Raw genomic sequence first — 22,145 nt, 5'->3', positions numbered from 1 at the left:
ACTGCGTATACAGTGATCAATTGCGATATACAATCAATTGCGTGAACTGATGGTTATTACCAGTTTATACATCTTGGCATTTTTCTCGTGTGACATCTGTATGAAGAGGAAAAGTGAAAATGAATCAATTTACTCAATGAAGGAGAATTGAAAATTTGTTAGATTTGGCTGTATCTTCAGCAACTTTGCTTTTGACATGTCATGATCCCTGTCATTCGTTTGAAATTTCTTGATTTTCTTGAACAGATGAGCTCTATATATGGTAAATAATGTTTGCAGTTACTTGAATATGAAGTGGGTATGTGTGAGAAACTCAAAACTCAAGTTGGGTTGCATGAAAAAAAAATTTCACCACTTTCACAAAACTCAAGCAAGCAAATGGAGGTGGTGATTGGTCAAAGAACAGTTCATAACTATATAGTGGAATATTTTGATATCATTGATTAGGTATTGCTAGTTATGATTTTAAATTTAATGACTCGATTGCCATATGTTTTCAAATAAATACAGTGCAACCTCGATATAACGACACCCCACGGTGCACTACTAAACACTCGCTATAGCGAATTGTCGCTTTACCGGAGGTGGAGCAAGTAATAGCCAATATACCTGTTGTGAACAGATATACAGGAACAGGAGTGGTGCGGCGACAGATAAACATCTATCCGATAAACGTAAGCATAAATCCAGACGAAAGGCGATGTTTTTTTGCATCACTAAATTTCCTTACTCAAATAACGACTAACTATTCAAACAATTTATAAGCGCCGCACTGAATAAAAATCATGCAAAGCATTGTTTCGTCAATCACTATATTTATCGAACGACAGTTTACCAAATAAATTTGAGACTGAGCACTCCATTAACTTCATTTCTAACAGATCGCTAGCAGTTACAGAGGTTAAAGAGTCTTGATGAAAGTCTTCCGGCGGTGAAACCCTCGCTATGGCGAGAGCCAACGCCGAAAGGGTCTCGTAAAAACGAATGTTTTAACACTCTTATTATAGGGTCAATTGACGGTGCATCGGCTATCTCTCGTTATAGCGGGGGTGTCGCTATAGCCCGTACTCGCTTTAACGAGGTTCTACTGTATCCCTCTTTCTAATAAATTTGCGGCGAAAACCTCAGTGATGATAAAATTTGATGGCAGCTGATTGAAGTTGACCATCGCCACCATGGTGTAAATGATAGTGTAGCCGTCGATATAATACTAACAAGAAGAAGAGGCTTAAAATTGTTCATGTATTTGAACCATGATCCATAGACCTGGAATCAATATCAGTTTTAATAACTTCTGAAAATGACAATGAAGTTGTAAACTTGAGGGTAAACGTATTCCTATGTTTAAAACTTGAACAGAAAAGCCCCGAGTCTCACTTTGCATTAATTTTAAAAAGAATGAAGCTCCTGAAATTAGGGGCTACCCAGGTAACATTTTTGGTTGGCCCTCTGTTGGCAGATGGTGGGACACAGCGGTTGGCCCATGGTATGATTTGGCCACCTCGCCAACCGTATCCCAACCAACGATTCCCCAACGATGGGCCAACAGAGCATTACAGTCGGGCCTTAGTATTCCCAACCCAAGGCCAACAAATCTCCAACGACATACCGTTGGCCCTTTTACATTCTGCCATCCGTTTCCCAACAAAAGCTAAATTTTACTGGCATTTCTCATTTTTATTGAATGAAAGTTAAATTAATTTACCTTCTCACTTGATACGATACCGGTAGATAGAATCTTTACCTTTAACTCTCTATAAATCTAAATGAAATTAAATACATAAGCAATCAATGCTATTGGACAAAGTAAGGTTACAGTGATTAAAAGTGGAAAACAAAAAATCAATATCAGTTCAGAAGGTCCCCAACTTTTATTTTCACAAATTAGGACAATTTTTATTAGGACAAAATTAGGAAAATTTCAACAGCACCTTTCCATATTACAATATGGCACACACAAAAACTGTCCATCTTCTTTGTAGGGCAACAAAACACACTCAGATAAAATCTGGGTGGACTGCAATTTGCATCCAGGTACTAATTTTTTTACTACAAATATACCAATGGTACCACTTCTAAGAGGTAATAGGGAACTTGCATACATTTCAGATATAATCAATAACCCCAAAATTATATAAAAATATATGTTTGCATACCTCGGTGAAAGTTTTTTTGTTATTTTATGAAGTGGTTTGCGATATTTAATGCATCAAAGTTCACGAGAATTTTCTAATGCAAGTGAGAAGCGAAAACGCCCGATGATTGGCTGGTAGAAAAGTGACGTCATAGTTCAGTACGAGGAGGCACGGCCATAGTACTTAATTGATTACATGCGATGGCGTGGTTATGATTCATTTATTGAAGTGCAGACGTATCGGAGTTGTTCAGTGTGACTTCAGGGCTATTATTTGATCTATTTTTCCTCCATTGAAAGCGATAGATTGCGTAAAGATGAAGGAATATGGTTATTCCTAGGCTGATCCTAGCAAGCTTCATTTTACTGATTCCATCATGATAACAGGGTATTTTAGTGAAACTGTAGACTTCGTCGGCGCGGAAAGTCGATGTCGAGAAATGGAAAGGTAGCTGATGTGCATCTGAAATGTTTTATAGTTCATAAAAAAGTGAGACTTGCGTATAATATTGGCGAAAGCGTATACTCATGTGAAATGTGTATTCTTTTGGCAGTCCGGTAGAGTCTTATGGTGAACTTATTTCCACCTCGAAGCTGTCGATGATACTTTCAACTTAAAAATACATTGCCTGGACGGCGACAGGAAGCTCTGAGGAAGTCAGACTATTAATTTTTCAATTTAGTAGCGATAATATAGACGAACTTCGAACACAATGTACCATCTTGTGACTCAAAACCCCGAAGCCACTTCCTATTCTGCAGAAAGAATTGGTCAATCGCACTTCGATCAATATAATAAACACAACGTCTTCAGGCGTTAAGAAGTTACTTTTGTAATGAAATCCTTCCTAAATTAGCATTAAAATGTGAATGTTTTCCAAACAGAGTCTTTAATACATTTTGGGAGCTTTTCTCACGATATATCTGAAACCTACTCTAAAGGGGGGAGCTAATCTTCATTGCGATCGGTTGTCACTTAAAAATTCCGTATCGGAAATCCTAGAGGGATGACCTTCGACGATGACCATGATCACCTGCACTCTCACTTTCACTAGAACCCGTGGTGAAAATATCATCCCAATCCTATTTCTATTTGGTTTTAACTGGGGAAAGAGCAAGATAGAACTGCACATTCTTTGGGCAACTTTGGGTTTGACTTTCCCTCAAACACCCTGTTTCCCCTATGGTGCGCATCAGTCCTACTTCATACGATGGCCTGACAACCTTTAAATGGATCCTTTGTTTATCCTGACAACCAATCGAAATTGCTGATCCACACATGTCTTCTTCTTATCTCCACAGTTTCCAAATCAAGGGCCGCGGAACATTCCTCTTGTGACTCAACTTTTTCTGAAAAGCAAGCCGGCGTAGAATAAAACCAAAGAATGCTGCGATTCATTTTTTGTGACCACCTCTGGATTCCATTCTTTTTCCATCTACAAATTCCTTTATCTTTCGGGGTAAACTATGGGACAAGATAATGTTTAAATATTTTCATTAATTTATAACAAAATAAAAGTTCTAAAAATACCCAAAAGTCATTTTATTAATCCGCACTGATGAGTGTAAATTAATGTGGAAGATGAATGCTGTAGACGTAGTAGTTTTCCTTAGGTTGAGTTGCAAAGTTCATGAAATTGACAAAACGGCTAATTTTTCGGTGCGCGGAGTCATTTATTGCACAGGCCGTGTCTACATTTTTCAATTTTTTTGTAATAAAATAAATCAGAATTTAGGATAAAATTTCCTTTAAAATGACGTATAGTTCATTATTATAGCATGCAGTGAAGCCAGGATATAAATTTGCAAAGTACAGCGGCACATCATTTTGACGCCGACAGTAGAAGAAAACGCTGTCTTCTTGGCTGGCACTCGAATGCATGAGGATCAACGTTGCTCTATATTTTCATATTTCCTCCCTTGATTTTAAACATCATGGAATTTTCTATATCCTTCCGTAACTGAAATTGAACAAGTGCCATAAATAATTTGAGTCCATCGTAACCATCGAGAAACACCTATCTCAATTTTTGTTGTGAATTTGAGTTTTTATTCTACGGCGGCCGAATTATCGAAAAATCTCAGTTTCAAGTTATTCAGTCAATGAAATATGGAAATATTATTTATATTAAAGCTATCTTCGCTCACATAGCACACGGGTTTATCATTCTGTTTATTATACTCTTATTTTTCCGTAACGCTCATCCCGACAGACGGCATACATTGAGGCTTTTCTTCTTATTTCCTCCGTGGGAATGCAGACGAAAATTTTTTCTGGGGTGTTATTGCACAGAGGAACAATGCACCACTTGTAATTTTTCCTTACTTCACCCATGTTCTCCTTAAAACGCAACGTGGCTCTTCCAAACCTGCAGTTTGGGCTTGGATCTTGGACTCCTACTGAACTATGACGTCACGGCCAAATATTAGTGGGGGCGGTATTTTTCAGCCCGCGAAACTCGGGAGACTTTTGGGAGTCATTTTGTAGTGTATAAACTGAATTTTAAGCGGAAAAAAGTATATTGCGGTACTAAGTGTTTACTGTAGTATATCAGCATACTGTTTATAAAAAGTATGCAATTTCCCTATTCAAAGAAATCCTCCTTGTCACACTGCAAGATGTACACCCCTGAGTTATTTGATTCAATCTATTCTCTGGTCTTCGGTAACGAAATTTTTAAGTTTAGTCCATTTTACTTAATTGGATCAGTTATAAATTAATTAATCCTAACACAATGCTATATTACTTATAGCATAGTGTAAGGAGTAATCAAATATCCCCCAGAAAGCCGTAAAACTCGCCATTTTGAACCATTATTCTTAAAACTTTCCTGGAGGACGACCCCACAACTCCTGCTTTCCCTGGCGGGTATGCAATACTCCCACACTCCTAAGTATTACTTGCGCCTAAAACCCCTATTGGAAAATTTTTATAAGAAAATTTCTTATAAAATTTTTCTACAAGAAAATTTCTTACAACTATCAGTTACTAAATGTTATTAATAAGAAATTTTCTGATGGAAATATTTATTATAAATATCATATCAACATGCTTAAAACACTTGCGCAAACTTCTATAAAAAGCTACATAAGATATACATCTCTACTGAGAGTACAAAGTTAGCATTATACCTAATTCAATCCAAATGTAGACGCCTATGTCTGGTATACAGCTAACCTAATGATTTCCCATGAACCAAATGTAGATGTCTATCATTGGTGTACATCAAAAAGGACACTCAAGCTCTCAATCTTTTAACTTATGGCCAATGTCATTCTACAATAGGATAGTGCAAGCAAGTGTATCCAATTTGTGTGCCTGAGTTCTAGTGACTCTCTCTCATATAAATTGTTCCTTTCTTACTGTGATGTATACCTTTCTAAAAGGTTGCCCCTAATTTCCTATTACAAGCATTTATACCAAATGATATTATTATTTCTATCATATGATTTCTGATGAATGAATATTGTACTTTGTTTTTCCACATATATTTATTTACACGCGACCGCGGTTTCGACGCACTGCATCATCATTGGGCCAGATGATGACGAAGTGCATCGAAACCGCGGTCGCGTGTAAATAAATGTATGTGGGAAATCAAAGTACAATTTTCATTCATCATGAGCAATTTCCATAAAGTAACGCCTGAAACCATCAACTTCATATGATTTCTATCAACTCTCTCATGGGAAATTCTAGTTATGGAAACACATGGAAACTGCTACTCATATTTTTAGCTTGGAGCTCAGCACTCAAGTCATCTCCAATGATAATGTAGATAACTTCTTTCTTACTTGAGTTACTTCATAAAAAATTAATATTAAACTTCTTATCCGTGCAAGTTAAACACCAGTAGGTAGGAAACATGTATGTGTTGTATCCAGGGTGGTAGCCCTGTCCCAAGGATAAGACATGTGAGGACGGGGCACGCCCGGCAGTTGTTGGCGGGACTACGCCATGCGTTGTATCGTGCATAGCCCAGAATTAAAAGTTTATTTCCTAATGGACTCTTGTGTTTTCCTGCAATAGAACAATTTGGCGACGAGGATGGGATATTTGGAGTCCGATACTGTCGTGGGTTATGTGTCGTGTGGTTGAGGCTTTACGTGAGTTTCGGGAAAAAAAAACTGATCGGCCGACCGCGCCTGTGGTACGTGCCATTCTGTATCTTCACGGACCTATTGCCTAAATATGAGTATAGGAGTTTTTGATCAAAGTGTTGAGAGCATCTCGACCTACCTTCTGCGCCTAAACAGCTATATGAGGACATTACGTCCTCCTGTTGAGGATCTCGGCAAGAAGGATTTCTTAATTGGTCACATAGGAGGGGCAGCATTGGAGAAGCTAGCTGTGAATCTTCACCCTCTCACACCGGACCAGCTGACTTACGAACAATTAGTGGAGGAGCTTAAGACCATATTTACACCGGTGCGCTTCTTTCGTGCTGAGAGGCTGATCTTTCAACGTCGTGTTCGTGAACCCAATGAAAGTTTTTCGGAGTATGCCCTGGCGTTAAAGAAGTTGGCTGCCACCTGTGATTTTGGGAACAGTATGGAAGATAGATTAATTGACCAATTTCTGTATGGTCTTAATAGTGAAGAAATAACCACTAAATTGGCTGGCGAAAATGTTCCTTTTAAGAGATTCGTGGCCAAAGCGTGCTATATGGAAGGATCTGCGGAATACGCCAAAAGCACTGGGGATAGTCCTGCCTCAGTTTCGGTAATTAATAAGAGATCTCAACCTCACTGTAAGCCATTGTCACCAAAGAACATTGTGAAATGTTTTAATTGTGGAGGGCCTCACTATGCTAACTCATGTGACAAGCCTTTGAAGTGTACCCATTGTGGCAAGGACGGGCATTCAGTGAAATTCTGCCGTCAAAAGAGTAAAGATAAGTTCAAAATGAAAAAGATGGTAAAATCCGTGCTAGAACAGACACCAGAGGAATCTAGTGACGAAGACTGCCACAGGCATGTGGGGTTGTTGCAGTTGCATCAAGTGCAGGGAACCCAACGAAATCGGCGCACGTTGACTGTTCAGATTAATGGTGCACCTGTAACTATGCAAATAGATTCGGCCGCAGATGCATCCTGTGTAGGAGAAGATATTTATAAGAAACATTTAAGCCACTTGAAGTTGACGCCCACCTCTATGTTATACAATTGTTCCAGTGCCCCCTTATCATTACTCGGCGAATGTCAGGTTAATGTTATGTTTGAAGGAATTGAATATGTGTTACCTCTGGTTGTGCACAAAGGGAAGTTTCATTGCTTGATGGGTCTTCCGTGGCTAGAAGTGCTTCCTATAAATTGGTACAGTCTTTTCCCAAAGAAAGCTGTAAATGTGGTTGCCAATGGTAAAACTGTGTTAGAGGATCTTAAGAAAGAGTTCCCTTCTGTATTCTCTGGAAAGCCTGGGCTAATCAAGGGTTATGTCGCCCAGATTGTATTGAAACCAGATTCTGTACCAGTTTTTGTATCTCATAGACAAGTGCCTATTCCATTGCGAGACAAGGTAAGAAAAGAGTTGGAAAAAATGGTTGAACAAGGGATTTTGGAGCCCACGACCAACACACAGTGGGGTACTCCAATTGTAGTGGTCCCGAAATCCAATGGCGAGGTGAGAATCTGTGGGGATTACAGTTGTTCAGTAAACCGTTGTCTGAGTATGGATCATTACCCACTACCACTGATAGACGATTTGTCTTTACTAAAAGGTGAGTGTTTCTGTAAAATTGATCTTTCTCAGGCATATCTACAGTTAGCCGTTGGTAAAGAATCACAATCTATATTAACTTTGAGCACCCATGTAGGTTGTTTTAAAGTAAAGAGAATGCTGTATGGGATAGCTTCTGCGCCCGCTATTTTCCAGCAAACCGTTGAAAAAATCTTACAGGGTATTCCTAACTTATTTGTGTATCTTGATGATATTCTTATTTATGCTGAAAATTGGTGTGACTGTTCCTCTGTTTTAAAACAGGTATTAGGGCGATTGGCCCAACATAACATTGTCATTAACGTACCTAAGTGTGAATTTTTTGTTAACAGAGTCATATTTTTAGGTCATGTGCTAGATTCTCATGGGTTACATGTTGAAGAATCTAAGGTTAAGGCTATTGTGAATATGGGTGCGCCTTCAAATGTGTCTGAGTTGAGTAGTTTCCTAGGAGCTGTCAAATTCTATTATAAATTCCTCCCAGATGCATCTACTTTTATGGAACCCTTAAATAAACTATTGAAGAAAGATTTCCCTTGGTCTTGGGGTAAAGAACAAAAGGAAGCCTTTGCAAAATGTAAGACAGCCCTTAGTAGTAGCCAGGTACTTATTCCTTATTCCCTTAAGTTACCTATTAGACTAACTTGTGATGCCTCTCAAGTTGGGGCTGGGGCAGTTCTATCTCACATTCTCCCTTCAGGGGAAGAGCGCCCAGTGGGCTTTGCCTCAAAAACTTTTACCTCCACCGAACGCAATTATGCTCAAGTGGAGAGAGAGGCTGCAGCAGTAATTTTTGGTGTCACCCATTTTAACAAATTTCTTTGGGGGAGAGAATTTGAACTGGTTACTGACCACAGTTCTCTCACAATAATTTTTGGGTCAAAGACTGGTGTCAAGCCCCTCGCTGCTGCACGTCTTCAGCGTTGGGCAGTATTACTGCATGGCTACAGATTTAAGATTGTGTATAAAAAAGGGATAAATATCCCTCATGCTGATGTTTTAAGCAGACTTCCATTGGCAGATGATACACCAGTGGAGTCTCCTGAAAATGTAATATGTTTAGTTAAGACATTAGGTGTACCTTTGAATGCCCAGTCGATTGTGCTAGCCACAGAAAAAGATCCTGATTTATTAAAAGTACGGATGTACATCCAGCATGGCTGGCCCTCTAAATGTGATGATCTGCGGTTACAACCTTACTTTAAGAGACAGTTAGAACTCTCTATTAATAACCAGTGTGTCACCTATGGTTCGAAAGTTTGTATCCCAAAAGCTCTACAACGTGATGTCTTAAATTTGTTGCATGATCAACACCCAGGAATGAGTAAAATGAAAGCACTTGCTCGTGGTTATGTCTATTGGCCCACTCTTGACCAGGACATTGAAATTATGGTAGCTTCTTGTGAGCCATGTCAACAGGTCCAAAACTCACTTCCTCAAATACCATTTTCTCCTTGGGCATGGCCAAAATCTAAGTGGGAGAGAGTTCATGCCGACTTTTGTTATGTAGAAAATAAGACATTGCTTATTGTGGTAGATGCTTATTCTAAGTGGCCGATTGTTGCAATTATGAAGGAAACAAGTTCTTCTGCAGTAATTGAAAAACTTGAGTCCATGACAGCTGCATATGGGTTGTTTAAAGTGTTTGTCTCCGATAATGGCCCACCTTTTCAGTCCCAAGAAATTAGTGAGTTTCTTACTAGTATGGGTGCCAAACATCTGTTTTCTCCCCCATACTTACCAAGAGCAAATGGTCAGGCAGAGAAAACTGTGCAGCATGTAAAACAGGCTCTAAAGAAATCGGTGCTTGATAAATCATGTGAAGTATTGTCCTTGCAGCGTAGGATTAACAAATTCCTAATGGCTTATCGTACGACGCCACACACTGTAACTAAGATAGAACCTGCAGAGTTATTCCTGGGGAGGAAGCTTAGAACAAAGTTGTCCCTATTAAATCCAATGAGCATTGTGGAAGACCGGGTGACTTCCTGTAATGAGAAGGTGGCCTCCAAACATAGCACTAAATTACCGGAATTGAAAGAGGGTGATACGGTGTGGACACAGGGTGTTAAACACAATGTAAAACAATGGAAACCTGCGACAATAGTAAAGCAAGTGAGTGCCAAGTCCTTTGATGTCTTGTGTGATGGGAAACTAAAAAAAAATGTCTCCCTTCAATTCCTTCGTCCAAGAATTGTGTCCTGTGAAGATAAGAGAAATGAGTTTACCCCACCTGCTAATGTCAATACCGAGGAGGTTGCTAAAATCCCACTTCCCCAAAATGATATTTCCGAGTCAGACAGTCCAGGATCTGCTACCCATGAGAATACTCATGAACCCTTGCCTAGAAGCCCTGTATTGGCTAAGCCTTGTTCTACTCCCTTGAGTCGCCCATCACGAAAAAGGCAGCCACCAAAATATTTGAATGATTTTCTTATGTAATGTATCTTATGTTTTCATGTATTTAATTTTCATGTTTGTAAAGGGTTATTTTAGTGGAGGGGAGTTGTTGTATCCAGGGTGGTAGCCCTGTCCCAAGGATAAGACATGTGAGGACGGGGCACGCCCGGCAGTTGTTGGCGGGACTACGCCATGCGTTGTATCGTGCATAGCCCAGAATTAAAAGTTTATTTCCTAATGGACTCTTGTGTTTTCCTGCAATAGAACAGTATGATATTAGGGTGGAAATGTTAGTAATGAGGGATATAGGGGTTGGAACTCATGATATTAGTCTTAGGTAAAAACTAAAAAGTAGAGCCACAATAGAAGGGGTTCATCAATGTGTGATTTTGTTAGTTTGTTTTTAGAGTGATTGTGTTAAATTGGCCGTTTTGTGTAATGATTGTTTGCGTTGTCATATAAGACAATGACTCTCAGATGGATGACTTGCTGTGGGTTGTGTGAATGTTTAGGGAATGAGATAAAGCCTCTCTCTCCTAACATTAGTTGTGAAAAAAATTTTATGAACATGAATTTGTATTAACTTTCACTCAGGACCAATATTCCATATTTTGCATATAGGTATTCAAAAAACTTCCCTCATTTATAATTTCATTCAAAGTGAATTTATGTATCCGTCCTTATAGGAGGATTAAACTATGTCGCCCCATAACTATAGATGGGAAATACAGAGGCCAAACCAAGTTTTCTGTTTGAATACTTATTTTGGCTTCAATATTTTACTTACTGTTGGATCATAACATATTTATAATTCTTTATATCCAGTGCTTTCAGTTTTTTGTGTTGAATGTGCATGTTTAATTTCTATAGGTAAAGAGTCTTTTGAAATGCATGTTTTTTGTATGATGCATATATTTTGCAGGGAATGATTACATTTAAGTGCAATAAGGAAACTCATGGCAATGATTGAGTTTGGTCATTCATTCAAATACAGTACAAGCAAACTCTTGTTATGCATTTTATATTAAATTAAAATATGTAACATTGTTATGTCATCCTTCACATCCATAGGTTTTAGCTGTGTGTAGATGTATGACATCTGGAAGATTCGTTGTATTCTGGGACGTTAAAAGGAAAAGGCTTGTTGTTTTTTAAAGGCAGAAAAGCTTTAATTTCAGTAACACAACGCATGATGTATAGTATAAATTATAAAGTATAAGTTTTAAAAGTTTCTGTGAAAAATTAGAAATTTTTTTTTCATCGGGGAAGTAAATCCTTAAATAGAGCATCTTATATTTAATCAATGGGCCTTCAACTTCATAATTATGGTGATAAAAAGGTAATTCATGCTTTTTACAAGCAATTTCATTATCTGACAAGCATTTAAAATTTATTTGCGGGTGACATGTCAAGTATATTTTCTTCATCTACACTGTGGTCAGCAGCCCTTTCAAATTTTAATTCTGTGATCCAAATCTATGTTATCATTTCCATCTGTGTTAAACTTCTCATCCATGAGTTCCGCATGTTTTCTCTGGCAGATTCAAATTTTTCCAGGGACCCAAGTCCAATCTTGGTATATTCTTGCATTTTTTCAATGGATTCCTGAAAAAAAATTAGAAATGATCTTTTAATATGTATAGTGTCATTGATAATATCTTTTTAATAATTTCTCTGTGTCTAACCCCTTCCTGCTGCCGCCTACAATTGGAAAACATTTTCCGTGCTATGAGTAGAATGAGAATATCTTAAACCTCTCTGTACGGAGCTCTTTTTTGGGGGTGATTTGCCTGGATATTTTCGTCCCTCAGATTTGGGACCCAGCTCAATGGGGCACCCGTCCCTTTCCCCGGCCGCTGGACTGACTACACCCTCTAACCCTATCATAGCACGAATCCACGGTCAACTCATTGCGTTACCAGTGTTTTTTTTTTCAACCAAAAATAGTATTTGATTTTCAATAATTTACTCATCTAAAAGAATAACTAATATTTTTTAAAGCATCGTGGAATTTTAAACGGATTTCTAGCATTAATAAAAATAAAGGTAGTAAGTAAAAGGTAATAAAGCTTTAAGTCCAGAAGTCCGTTATTTTAAATTATTTATAATGCTTAAATTTAGATTAAAAATTGCATAGAAGTATTAAAAAATTGTAGTATACAACTAAATATATCATTGAAAAAACTGTTATAACCACTTCGCAACGAATTTCTGCGGTGAGGATGATCATAAATAATTGAGAAGGCCGGGCTTTATTGCATGGGCAGTGGCGCTTAGAACTTGCTAAGCTGGGTCTCAGGCCAGGCCTGAGTGCATCGGACAATTGCTACCTCAGCGGTCCCTTCCCTTGTATTGGCCAGTGCCGATGGACGCTCGTTTGCATTGAAAAATCCGCGACAGCTATACCTGACGTCAGGTGTTATGCGTATGAAAATTCTTGTCGGCTCCATCCGACCTCCGGCACGAAAGGGTTTATGATTGTCAATGTTTTATTTTACTTATTCTTTTTTTTTCAAAATTTTTGCTAAAATTTATGTTTGCTGGAAGTAAGTCACCTCATGCAATTCCCTTGAAATATTTTTGCTTTCTCGATGTGAGAATAGTGTTTGGACTTCTATGATTTTCTTCTTGCTTCCTGTTTGAAGAAATTATGCAATGCATGTGCTTGAAATTACTACTATATCATTTAGGCTCTTTTCAACATAAAATCTCACCATTTGTGTGAAGGAAACTATCATGTGCATCTTACATCTTTGGGTACACACATTATCTAAAAAACTTAAAGGATTTGTGTGATATGGTGCTTTTGGAATAAATATTATGGATAAAGATATCACAAGTTTCACACTAGTCAGGTTCTCCATATCTTCCTCCAGCATTTTGAGCTGTGTACTTGGACGTATGGGAACACATTGAAACATTGGAGAACGATGTGCAGAATCAGACCCAGGTTGAAACCGAAGACATTTTATCTGTGATTTGAGTAAATTTACTTTTTTCTTGTCTGAAACCATAGAGATTTTCTCCCAAACAGCTATCAGGGAAAGCATGGCATTTTACTTATGATGATGATGTTTGTTTTGAATAAGATGCAATTTTCCTATCTTTTTATAATTAATTTTGAGACATTTTTTGGTTGGAATTATGTATATTATTCAAGGACAAAATATCATCCTCTCTTCCAACCAAAAGAGTATATTTTGTCGTTTAAAATTATAAGAAGTGTAAAATTAAATCTTACTCACAAACAGATGAATGAAGAGTTCCACCATATTTGCTGAAATACATTAAAATTCTTGTATAATGAAGTTTATAGGAATTTTATGACTTCTGTTGCCTATTGTGACTTATGTCTTTTGTCGTCATTTAACTATGCATGCAGAGAGGAAACTAGATGGGCACTGCTCAATCTCCCTTTCAAGATGTCACAAATTATTGAGCTTATGTTGGTTGATATTAGATTTCCTGGCATTGCATAATTTTCTATTTCATATTGAACTATGCTTTTTCTTCATTTTAGTAGCCATTTTGCTGTTGTACCTCAAGAGTTATTTGGATATGCTCCTGTATTCTCCTAGTAATTACTCTTTACTGTTGGGTAATCGGAAATTTTAGTACCATCTACTTAGAACTTCTGCTGACATTATGGCTACCTTCTCCAGATTCACACAATTTTAGTGTCTACCTATTATTCCTTTTTACCGATTACCCACTTTTGCCCTTCGAGCGTTGATGGTAGAGAATATTTACCACTTCTACCACCTATTTATTTATGTATAGGTATTCTTAATTTTTGGGATCTATTTCAACCTCACCTATCTACGTAAACCAATGAATGGGTTTAGTTACTAAGTATGTATTTGAACTAAAATAACTTATATACCTATATATATTTTTTTGTCTTACATTATTGATATTTATGCAGGCTATGTCAAATTAGTTGAGCAACAAGAGCATCAATACATATTTATGTAAGCTATGTAAACACTCTACATATCAATTCTCATGTAACTTACCCAGGTGATGGCTGGACAAAGGCATTTGGCTGAATTCGGGACACCGAGTCTGAGCTGGCACAGATCAAGCTGGATAAGCTCACAGGAAGGATTGCATTTAATTGTTCTAGATAATTGGAAATAGAAATAACATAAGTATGTAATGATTTCACCGTACATATTCATTATTTGTACATGTACTAGGGTGTAGCCATGGGGAAGGGAGAGGAAGCTGAAAATGGATGTTATTTGTTTCCTTTAAATTTGAAATCGTTTTAGAGTGCATTGACGTTGGTATTTTGAGTCCACCCTTCTCACTTGGGAGTGCTTCTGTCTTTTGTATTCTCACAATAGAATGTATCTTTTGTAAAAGTTTGAAATATGTTTGAATCATTGGAATGCACAAATATTCAATCCCAACGTAAGCAAATGTTTAACATTATTTTGGCCATGGGTATCTCTAAATCATGTTGCCATAAAATTTTGAAACCAACCAAGGTGATTTTCTCTTAATGCCAAAATCTTTTTTTGCTCTACATACATGGTTTTACTTAGGTTTACTTTACTTAGGGGAACAAGTCAAATCATTTATTTCGTACCCTCCTGGACTATGACTATGGTTCATTGCATTTTACATTGTGATATAATGTTGTCGTATGAAGACCTTCATAATGGATTATGTGTTGAGCGATACCTTTTGAGAAAGAGTGTTTAAAACCCTCTGCGTTAGTGAAGAAGCGATCTCCCTGGCGAAGTCTGGCAAATTGTTCGGCAAAGAGACAGCTAGCGATTTGTCCGACAAGTCCGCCATCGTAAGGCTTTTCCAAGTAAAGACCAGCTAACAAGTCCACATCATCAGGAGAAAGGTACAGATTCTTCAGATGCCCTATTGCCTGAAAAATTAGTATAAAACAGTTAAAGCTGAATTAAAGTGAAGAGTAAAAATGAAGCAACAAGTTAGAGGAAGGAATTCACATTACCCTACCTATATGCTGTGTGGGACATTTTTTGATGCTGACATGGGGTGGAAAACTCCATAATGCATATCAGAAAACAAGGTTTATGACAGAGAAAAAATTCACCCACTACATATGTGAATACATATTTGAAATTCTATTTAAAAATTTCAAATGACTCAATATCTTCCTTTTGGAAAATAATCAAGGTTTAATGTATAGTGCTCTGATCGTGCAATGCTAAATGGTTTCACGCTGGTAGATCAAATTTGTTACACCAGAGTATCTGAGATGTCTCTAGTGTATGTAAGATGTTTGAAAGACCATCTTTTTGGCAATTTCAACCGTTGAAGGAAGAGTCAAATGAGTCAATATAAATAATGCATTTAGTAGTTAAGTCTTACAGATGGCTTGATGGTGTCCTTAAAGTCGTGAAATTCTTTGGCTCTCTTCAAGCCGCATAACCTCCTGGCATCATTGTATGTGCTTATTCCCAAGTCTCTTCCATTTTGAACATCAATGGCTATTAGATCTATTCCCTTTGTTTTCATGTGGCCATTTCCTAGCTCCAGCTCCAGCATCTGGAAAAAAGAATCATGATACATTTGTTAAAGCATTCCCAATGAGCAAGTTGCTGCTATTTTTTTCTCAGCCTCGCCTCCAATTACTTTTATTACATTCCAATTGACTTTGATTTTTGAGGTCAATTTAGTCTTAAGATCCAACTGAGGCATGCTCGATTAGAATATCAGATTTTTCAGACCCTATAGCATACAAAACATAGCGCATATGTACCCGGTAAGTAGGAAAATAGGCTCACTGTGATATTTTTTGGGTCCAGGCTTTGTCCACTCCCAAGAAAGAGTTACATGAATTGCTCAATTCATACATATGGTTAAATTTACAATGCTCAGAGGAACTTTTTCATGTATATGTTCTTCCTTAGTGATATCACCTACAATTAGAATTAATTTTTAAGTATACCGGGACTAGCCACGGTGATAACTTATATGGGAGTCACCTGCAATGCACAGTCGTGTGAAAGATCCACAGAGAAAAAAATCATCCGCCTTGACCGGGATTCAAACCCGCATCCCCCGATTTCCGGTCGAGTGCTTTAGCCAGTTAAGCTACTGAGGCATCATTCTTCCCTGTGATTATTTTTGGACACTACGGACAAGGTGGACATGGGCAAGGTATCTTGTCCGTAGTGTCCAAAAATATCCACAGGGAAGACTAACGCCTTGGTAGCTTAACTGGCTAAAGCACTCGACCGGAAATCGGGGGATCCGTGTTCGAATCCCAGTCAAGGCGGATAATTTTTTCTCTGTGGATCTTTTACACAATTGAGCATTTCGGCTGACTCCCGTGTAAGTTATCACCGTGGCTAGTCCCGGTATACTCAAAACTAGTTAAGAGCGAACACCTCTTTGTTCTATGTCCGGGCCTGCTCTCCGGCTGTGGTGCTGTGCGCACGATTTGGACTGCTTGTGGTATCATATGCTCAGCAGTCCAACAACACCTTGACTGGTAGTGTCAAAAAATATCCACAGGGAAGAGTGACGCCACGGTAGCTTAACTGGCTAAAGCACTCGACAGGAAATCGGGGATCCAGGTTCGAATCCTGGTCAAGGCGGATGATTGTTTTTTCTCTGTGGATCTTTCGCAATACATATTTGAATTAAGTCCACTGCTAAATCATTTTAGCTACTGAGAGAAATAGAGGACAATGCCTTTCCCCTTGCAGATTTTCACTGTGACAGGGGTTGGAGCAAGGCTGGTTTGATAGTGCAAGGTTGGTCACTTAAAGATTTAATGGTGAAGATGAAATATCAGTTTAACAGGAAAAAGTTTGTCAATTGGCTGGCCAATAAAACAGACAATACCGGGTAGCTTCAATTATCTATCCTGATAGAGGGGAAAGGTGACCTAAAAAAGGCTGATCAGACCAGAAATAAAAAATAAACTGATAATCCTTTTTTGACTTGTGACCTGTTGGACCACTAGCGCAGACTTCCAATCCATACCGCTATGCTGACACTAAGTCTGCTTGTACTCAAACAACGATTCTTTCAAAATTTACTCAAAGTTGGATACAAACTCAATATTTGATCTTTTTAACACTTTGAGATAAGCTTTAAGTCATAAAATACAAATGTGCCCCGTAGAGATCATTAGTGAATTTCCTGAAATCCTATGGACATATTTCAATGTCTCATTCAAATAAAATTAAGAACCTCCACCACATTGTGCCGCATGCCATAGGCAGCAAAACTGTCTCTAGGGATGCTGCTGTCATCGCATTCGACAGTCTCCGCATGATCGTCTAGGCTTTTTTCTCAGTAGTGTGGATTTTTCACCAGAGTTATTATTTCATTCCTGTGGAAAGCTATTTTTTATGTATTTAACTCCCTATTCATTGATTAAATACTCATCAGAAAGAATTGGATGCGATAGAGAATTGAGGAGCATAGAAAAGTGAGAGTAAGGGGTAGTATTTTTGGGGGACTGACTTGAGAAATAATGGGTGAATAGTTTAATGAGAGGTTAATAGAGCCACTGATTATTGAGGCTTTCCTGATCTTCATATTTGCATACGAATGTTTGAAAGCTGCTTGATTCACCTTGGGTATCTCTTACATGCATTTATGAAATATAATATGTCTTCTCTGAAGGGATTTTCATAAAATTTTGTCATGTTTTCACTTACAAATAAAGACTAAATCACTGCATTTTGCATGCACATTATGATTAGTATTGGTTGATAATTATGTTTTGTCTTACCTCTTTTATGAAGCTGTTGTCAAAGGCTTCGGTTCTTTGTGTTGCTGCCCCTATCAATGCTGCATCTAAGTTTTTAGCTTTCTCTAAAATTCTGGCTGATTCTCCAATAGAAGCAATCAGGTCTAATTTCTTCGTTACATGACGGTTTTTGTCCATTAATCTGCCAAAATAATTGCATGAATTAGTAATATTAAAAGTGAGGGTAACTTGTCAAAAATATGGAAAAATGAACAATATTAGGTAGTACATATTATCTTAAAGAAACCCTGTGCACAATTTGAATGCCTGTCAAGGTTGTAGAGGGTAAAGTGGCCAAATGGGTGGTTTAATAGCATAGCACGTAGATGTGTGGCATTTCACTACTTACTAATGGGTTACAGGTCCAAGTCTGAGTGGACCTTTTAGGAAACAGCAAAGGTTGGCTGAAGGAAGGGACTGGTATGAGTCAATTGCAATATTGGGAAGAACCTCAATTAAAAAAATTATTTCAACTCAAAAAATATCGTAGAGTTGGTGAAAAAATTGTTTGTGATAATGGCATGTCTGATTATTCACTTTTCCTGCGCTCGAAGCTTTGGTCAAATAGAGGACTAGCTGTCAGATTAAACATCCCACTTACTGCCATGATCACTTACATAGGTTTGTGTGATCTTGATTAAGCTGAGCAGAGAAGGATGGGAATATTGTTCTTTTTTCGTAGAGATGGGAGGCTTCCCTATTCACGGAAAGTCTTTTTCAATATCTATTTGTTATTTCATATCTATTTATTAGAGATGTGCAAATAGTATCCGCGAATACTCGACCTCGAATACTAGAAAGTATTCGATACTTGAGATCTCGAATAATTATGCTTAAGGTACGCTCTCGAATACCTCGAATACTTTGAATTTCATGCCACCCACTGTCGCACACACGTCATTGGTGGCAAGAGTGGGGGTAAAGCGAGCTACCTGTTGAAAATAAGAAGTTGGATGAAGCCAAGTATCAGATGGGCGTGCCGCTGAAATGGCGTTTGGTAGATAAGAATGTATACATCAGACAGAAATCCATCGTAGCAGTGTAAATACCGAGACGGCATGCAATCATTTTTTTCGAGGTGGTGTGTCCCCTTAGAATATTTGAAAGATATGTTAGTTCAATCAACTATATGCCCAATTGCTTCCATTAATTTAAAATATTCCATTAATCAGCTAAATTCCTCTTTGAATCCTTTTAACCCTTTCGAAACGGCGAAGTTTTCGTCTTAGCATGACTGCTGTACTGAACCCCAAGAGACTCTTCTTTCTCGTGGTACGGAGCATTTTTGGAGGGCATTCGTTAAGAAGGGTCTCGCTGAACCTTTTTCGACCCCTCCACGCTGGGACTTTGCATTATCTCGGACTCCGAGAGTAGTTGTGCTCCCTCCTTTCCGGGTTTACGACCATACCTGCAGCATTGGTCGCGGTCAGTTTCTGTATTGCTTATATGTATTTAGCAAATGGATAATTGCTGCTTGCATGTAAATTGCAGACTTTGAATTGAATTCCTCCTTTTTTTCTGAGCATTGTCAAATTTTAAACGAAGTTCTAAGGCCAATGCTAACGCATTTAATGCAGCAACAATTTCCATGTTGATTTTTATACATAACTCGAGATATAAGTTAATATTTATCGTAGAATTTCATTTAAAATTGTAAACGCTGCTCAAAAGACAAATAATTCAATTCTTAGTTTACTTTTCTTGAGAAATGAACAAATATTTATTTTGAAACCTGACGGGATAAACAATTGTATGACCGCTGTCCCTTACCGCTAAGAGGGGTTATAAAAGACTAGGGGTTCGGGTACCTGCTCCCGGATTCCGAGGGTAAATCCTAAACTGCGCAGGGTTGGGTCCCGAGACAAAAACGACGTAAACCCGCGACCGTCCTAAAAGGGGGAGAGCTAGAAAACTTATATTTACGGCTTTCGTTCTCCTGGCTAGGAAAATCTCACACGTAAATATATTCGGCCGTCGTCTCCCGGGTCAGGAAACGTCCACACGTATTTATACGTGTATAGTAGGGAAAAAGTTAAGGAAATCACAATTACCCGCCAAAATCTTGTGTTTCCTGCTGCATGGGCAACCAAGTCGAACATTTCCGCATTCATCGTGTAGTATTCGAGGTATTCGAAATTCAAGGTATTAGAATATTGGAGCAATGATTTAATATTCGAATTCGATATTCCAGTCCGAGAAATCTGCTATTCGACCCATCTCTACTATTTATCTTATATTGTTTCTATTTGTGTATTACTTATTACTCTGAACACTCATTGAGATTCAATGAGAAATCCTCATGATGTGAAATCAATTTTTAAGTGGTGATCTAATGTTTTTTTATTTAAGAATTTCATGGCACTATTTTTATCTTTTCAGAACTACGAACTCCTCTGGCAGAGCAGAACTTTACCCGTAATGTATTTCCTTCCTTGGTGTACCTCCATGATTGACTTGACCATGTGGCTGTAGTACTGAGTGAGTGAGAGCTTGATTTATTTGCACCAAAATGATTTTATTACAGTTAAGCTATGTACTTTTGTTCATGCTTTGAAATCATGGCCATTCTCAAAGACATATGCATATGGTAATATAGCCATTATATTTCGAAAGGCTAGTTGTTAGAGGTGCTTGGAAAATGCACTAAAGGAGTGAGTTACTGCTGACATCGAAGAGAGGGAAGAGGATGATGACAGAGCTATATTTTAGGGGCCCCAAGGAAAATAGAAATCATGGCATTACCATGATCTTCCATGGTACCATGGCCAGTAATATATAATACCTTTTTCATTTCAATGTGAAGGACATTTTTTCCAAAGACATTTTTCATGCCCAAAGTGTCAAATTTAGTCAGAGTTGAAATTATCAAATCCAAGGCACCACTCAGCTTTTAGGAATTTAATAATTAAAATGGAAATAATCATTGAAAAAAAATTCCTTGGCAAATATTTATATTTACAATGATTGGTTATGTCAAAGATTCGACATCAACAGATAACTGAATCTTCTGAAAAATGATTTTTTGTTGAAATTAAAAATTTCTGAGGATTTTGAGGTGGTTTCCTTTCTTAGTATAATTATTGAACTCCATAAGGTTGGGGCTTAAATCTTTGGTTCATCATCACCTCACTCTGGTCATTCAAGACCTTAAATTAATAGGCTGGTACTGAAAAGCTTTGATTGTCCATTTTCATGGAATTGAAAGCTCAAAAATGTAGCCAAAAGAGACAGATAATCCATCAATGACCATTTTGTTATAAATATTTTCTGTGATAGTTAGTATCAATTTATGCTACAGGAAGCCCTAGCTGCATGATGTTAGTCTGTTCTGGAGGACTGATTGTAAAGCAGATTGCATCATATGTAAATCTACATTATTTCGGAATAAGACATCGGTTTAACGGGCATGAGTGAATTTAAAAATTGTTCATAAACGTGTTTTGTTTAAAAGCAAGTCATGCAATTACATATTTAATTACACATTGCACTGGTAGGAGCAGAATCGGTGAATTTTGAGTTTTAAAAATCGTATCTCAGATCGTATACTGAATCTATTGTAACTCAAACTCATCGTAAAGTGGAGTTTGGTGTATTTTGATTCCTTTTACTCCCATGCTATTAAATTACTGATCGTTTTGTGGTACAATTGAGGAGGCTAGGAAAAAGTTAGTGTTTAGGGAACAGGTAGGGAAGTGGTATGCGGATAATCCAATGAATGGTTAATTAAACGATCAACAATAAATGCTCCATTGTATTCTTTTATAATCGTATGGATTCATTTTCTAAAAATTATCACTCAGCTTTCTTTGGGTCCCTCCTAACCAAAGGAACTGGCTAGGTCCTCCACGGTAACCAAGCCACTAGGGAAGGAGTTCAGTGTTGTGAAAAGATGAGGGAAGTGGATGTGGTTAATGAGTGGGTTTAAGAGATGGAGGCTATGTACTTAGCTGTCTGAAGAAAAAGAATCAGGGAGTTTGTTTGTGTGGCAATGAAGTTAAGCATTTCTGTACATGTAGCAGTTACACAAGGGGCTTGGGCAGGTGGCATTTGGTGCCACAAAAATAGGAATACTATGTATTTTAAGCTTTAGTCATTTGCCACTTGAAGCTATCATGTTAATTCCCACCCATCTACTGATA

General features: G+C 37.8%; 2 protein-coding genes across 4 annotated transcripts in view; one reads left to right on the top strand and one right to left on the bottom strand.

Annotated features, from left to right (window-relative positions):
- The window catches only part of LOC124157597 (rab3 GTPase-activating protein non-catalytic subunit), a 128,539-nt gene that overhangs the window by 55,379 nt on the left and 51,015 nt on the right, over positions 1 to 22,145 (top strand). For 2 of the 3 annotated variants that reach the window (XM_046532455.1, XM_046532456.1), the window contains exon 24: positions 20,386 to 20,484. In XM_046532455.1, the coding sequence (XP_046388411.1) occupies positions 20,386 to 20,478 (93 nt within the window). In that variant the 3' untranslated portion in view covers positions 20,479 to 20,484. Of the gene's footprint in view, positions 1 to 20,385; positions 20,941 to 22,145 lie in introns of those variants that run through there. The other variant, XM_046532454.1, reaches the window with a different exon arrangement.
- Positions 11,389 to 18,282, bottom strand: LOC124157601 (peroxidase-like). The gene is made up of 5 exons (XM_046532459.1): positions 17,989 to 18,282; positions 15,609 to 15,785; positions 14,943 to 15,141; positions 14,270 to 14,375; positions 11,389 to 11,858 (listed from the first exon to the last, which is right to left on the bottom strand). The coding sequence occupies exons 1-5, from the start codon at positions 18,142 to 18,144 to the stop codon at positions 11,762 to 11,764; spliced, it is 735 nt and encodes a 244-aa protein (XP_046388415.1). The 5' UTR covers positions 18,145 to 18,282; the 3' UTR covers positions 11,389 to 11,761.

This window comes from Ischnura elegans, chromosome 4 (genome assembly GCF_921293095.1).
Source record: "Ischnura elegans chromosome 4, ioIscEleg1.1, whole genome shotgun sequence".
In the NCBI taxonomy this organism is placed as follows: Eukaryota; Metazoa; Arthropoda; class Insecta; order Odonata; family Coenagrionidae; genus Ischnura; species Ischnura elegans.
Note: the sequence above shows the minus strand (reverse complement) of the source record. Positions and strands in the feature narration are given on the sequence as shown.